Here is a 2931-nt window from a genome sequence, read left to right as displayed (position 1 = left end):
ATTGGATTCATTGTTCAAAGCACTATTGAAATCAATAATTTTATCCATATTAAACTCTTTATTTCAAAAGCTAACATTATTTCAATAGTGGTTGCAACCTGTGATTGTTATTGAAATGAATCTCACCCACTATTGAAATAATTAATAGTATATCAATAGTAGTCGTATTTCAATAGTGGTGATTACCCATGTTTGTTATTGAAATGCGCTCTCAACCACTAATGAAATAATTATATCAATAGTGGTCGTATTTCAATAGTGGTTATTACCTATGTTTGTTATTGAAATGCACTCTCAACCACTATTGATATAATTATTTCAATAGTGGTTGTATTTCAATAGTGGTTACTAACTATGTTTGCTATTGAAATGCACTCTCAACCACTATTGATATAATCATTTCAATAGTGGTCATTATTTCAATAGTGGTTGCAACACCCCCTACTTAGCAATCAAACGTTTTTACGATATTTCTTTAATTTTACATATAAGTAGTTCGGTTGCTGTATCAAATATTCCGATTCACTTAAGTGTTTATCTGTTTTAGATAATCTACTTTAACTTTCTGAATGGATCCTCGGTTCAGCGGCCAAGATGTCCTGTGCTGTGACCTATGTGGGACTCCTGTTCCCCCAATGTACTGTGACTTTTGTCTTGTTAAACTCTGTAAGGCCTGTGTAGGGGAGCATCTCTCTGATTTATCTAAAGAACATAAAGTGGTACCATTCAAACAAAAGAAAACAACACCGAAATATCCAAAATGTCAGACCCATGTTGAAAAATCATGTGAACTTCACTGCAAGAAATGTGATGTTCCTGTCTGTTTGTTCTGTCTTTCATCCAACACCCACAAAGGACACAATTTATTGAATTTACTGGAGGAGAATAAATCAAAACAAGAGATTATAGAAAAAGATCTTCATGAATTATTAAATTCAGTATGCCCTAAATATGAGGAAATTTTAGCAGAGATACAGATAGAAAAAGCAGACCTGGAAAAACATTATGAGAAACTGACAACAGCTGTCACAAATCAAGGAGAAGACATGCACAAAGAAATTAACATTTTTGTCCACAAAAAGAAATCTGAAATTTGTGAGATGAAATCGAAACACCTGACTGCTCTGAATGAACAGGAAAATGACATAAGAGTGATAACTGCTGATTTAAAACAATGCATAGATGATCTGAAGAAAATATTGGACACCAATGATGTCTCCCTAGTATCTGAGTACAAATCCAAGAATGCTTTATTCAGAAGTTTACCTCCTAAAGTCAACGTTTCATTACCAACTTTTTCTCCTCATCATATCAACACAGAACAGCTCCATCAAATAATTGGTTCTCTTTCAGAATTGTCCATTACAACAGAAAAATATGGCTACACACGGAAGTCATCTGAAGCTGAATATTGTCCTCCAGTCAAACCATTGCTAGATGAACCAGTGCTCCTCACCACCATAGACACTGGGTATCTCCTACACAGTGTTTCCTGTCTCCGTGATGAAGAAATCTGGACATGTGGAGATGACAACATCATGAAACTCTACAACCCAAAGGGCAAGCTACTGAAATCAATCAAAACTAAGTCAGGGAATGCCCCACGTGACATAGCAGTGACAATGAGTGGATATCTAGTTTATACTGACCCCGAACTAAGAACTGTAAATATCATGAAGAAAAAACAGGTACAAAAAGTGATCAGACTACAGGGATGGATACCTCTCTATGTCTGTAGTACCTCATCTGATGACCTTCTGGTTACCATGAACAGGGATGATAATCAACAATCAAAAGTTGTCCGTTACTTGGGTTGCACAGAGAAACAAACCATTCAGTTTGATAGTAATGGTAAACCACTGTATTCATCTGTTTACAGTAAATACATTAGTGAGAATAGGAACCTGGATATCTGTGTGGCTGACGTTGGAGCCTATGCAGTAGTGGTGGTTAATCAGGTAGGAAAATTCCTATTCAGATACACTGGTCATCCCTTTACTTCCGAAGAATCATTTAATCCCGTCGGTATCACAACAGACAGCCAGAGTCAAATCCTGACAGCGGACTGTTACAACAACTGTATCCACATCCTAGATCAGGACGGGCAGTTCCTCCGTTACATTGATAACTGTGATCTACAGTTTCCATGGGGATTATGTGTAGACACTAGAGACAACGTTTTTGTGGCAGAGTATTACAATGGTAAAGTGAAAAAAATTAAATATTAGTAAACATCACGCTTTTTAGAAGATGCCTTTGTAAAAATTGGTCAGGGTAGAAAGAACAAAATAACAATTTTCTGATGTATTATTTATTCAATATCAGTCTGTTATTTTTTTAAATCCATAACCATTGATTGATAAGTATACATACATGTATATATCTAATAAATACTTACCAATATCTATCTATTTGGCACATTTTGCATTTTTATGCTTTCTTTAGAGTATAAAAATACTGAAGGGAAAAAGAAACGCATGAGAACATAATATGCAAAAAGAAATTGACGACGTGGCCAAACACTATGAAATTTGGTCAGATGTGTATTTGGTTACTTTGCACTAGAATTGCTGATCAAAACTACTCAGCGATGAAATGTATGACGCCACGTAGGAAAGTGATCAAAAGCCAAAAAGGAAAACGTAGCCAGTGCTTGTGGAGACTTTCTTATAAACATTCACGTGTACCAAACCAGCTAAAAAAATATCCTTAATTGAAAATTCGTGGAATTTCTTAGGCGGGGGATTTGTTGGATTTGAAATATTACAGCTACTCTTAGCCATTGAGACTGCCGTCCGAAGGGTTGAATTATAATCCTTTGAGAAAGATAAATGCTCTCCCGCCAGACGATGGGCAAGATAAGAAAAAGAAGACATTGACACCTTGTCAGAATGGATTAAATGTATCAGATCCACGTTAAAGCCACGTATT

At 35.8% G+C, this 2931-nt stretch overlaps 1 protein-coding gene across 1 annotated transcript; it reads left to right on the top strand.

The window, feature by feature from the left end:
• The first annotated feature begins 553 nt into the window (after positions 1-553).
• LOC134270319 (uncharacterized) lies at positions 554-2311 on the top strand. Its single transcript, XM_062752542.1, has one exon. It carries the CDS (start codon positions 570-572, stop codon positions 2226-2228), a length of 1659 nt encoding a protein of 552 aa, XP_062608526.1. The 5' UTR covers positions 554-569; the 3' UTR covers positions 2229-2311.
• Positions 2312-2931: the final 620 nt, after the last annotated feature.

The sequence above is a fragment of the Saccostrea cucullata genome, unplaced genomic scaffold, assembly GCF_032062105.1.
Source record: "Saccostrea cucullata isolate Sc308-1 unplaced genomic scaffold, CSIRO_AGI_Scuc_v1 ctg14994, whole genome shotgun sequence".
NCBI classification, from domain to species: Eukaryota; Metazoa; Mollusca; class Bivalvia; order Ostreida; family Ostreidae; genus Saccostrea; species Saccostrea cuccullata.
The sequence above is the reverse complement of the archived record's forward strand: the minus strand, read 5'-3'. Positions and strand labels throughout refer to the sequence as shown.

Coding starts and splice junctions, on each gene's coding strand:
- LOC134270319 (XM_062752542.1), top strand. CDS start 570: ATGGATCCTCGGTTCAGCGGCCAAGATGTCCTGTGCTGTGACCTATGT.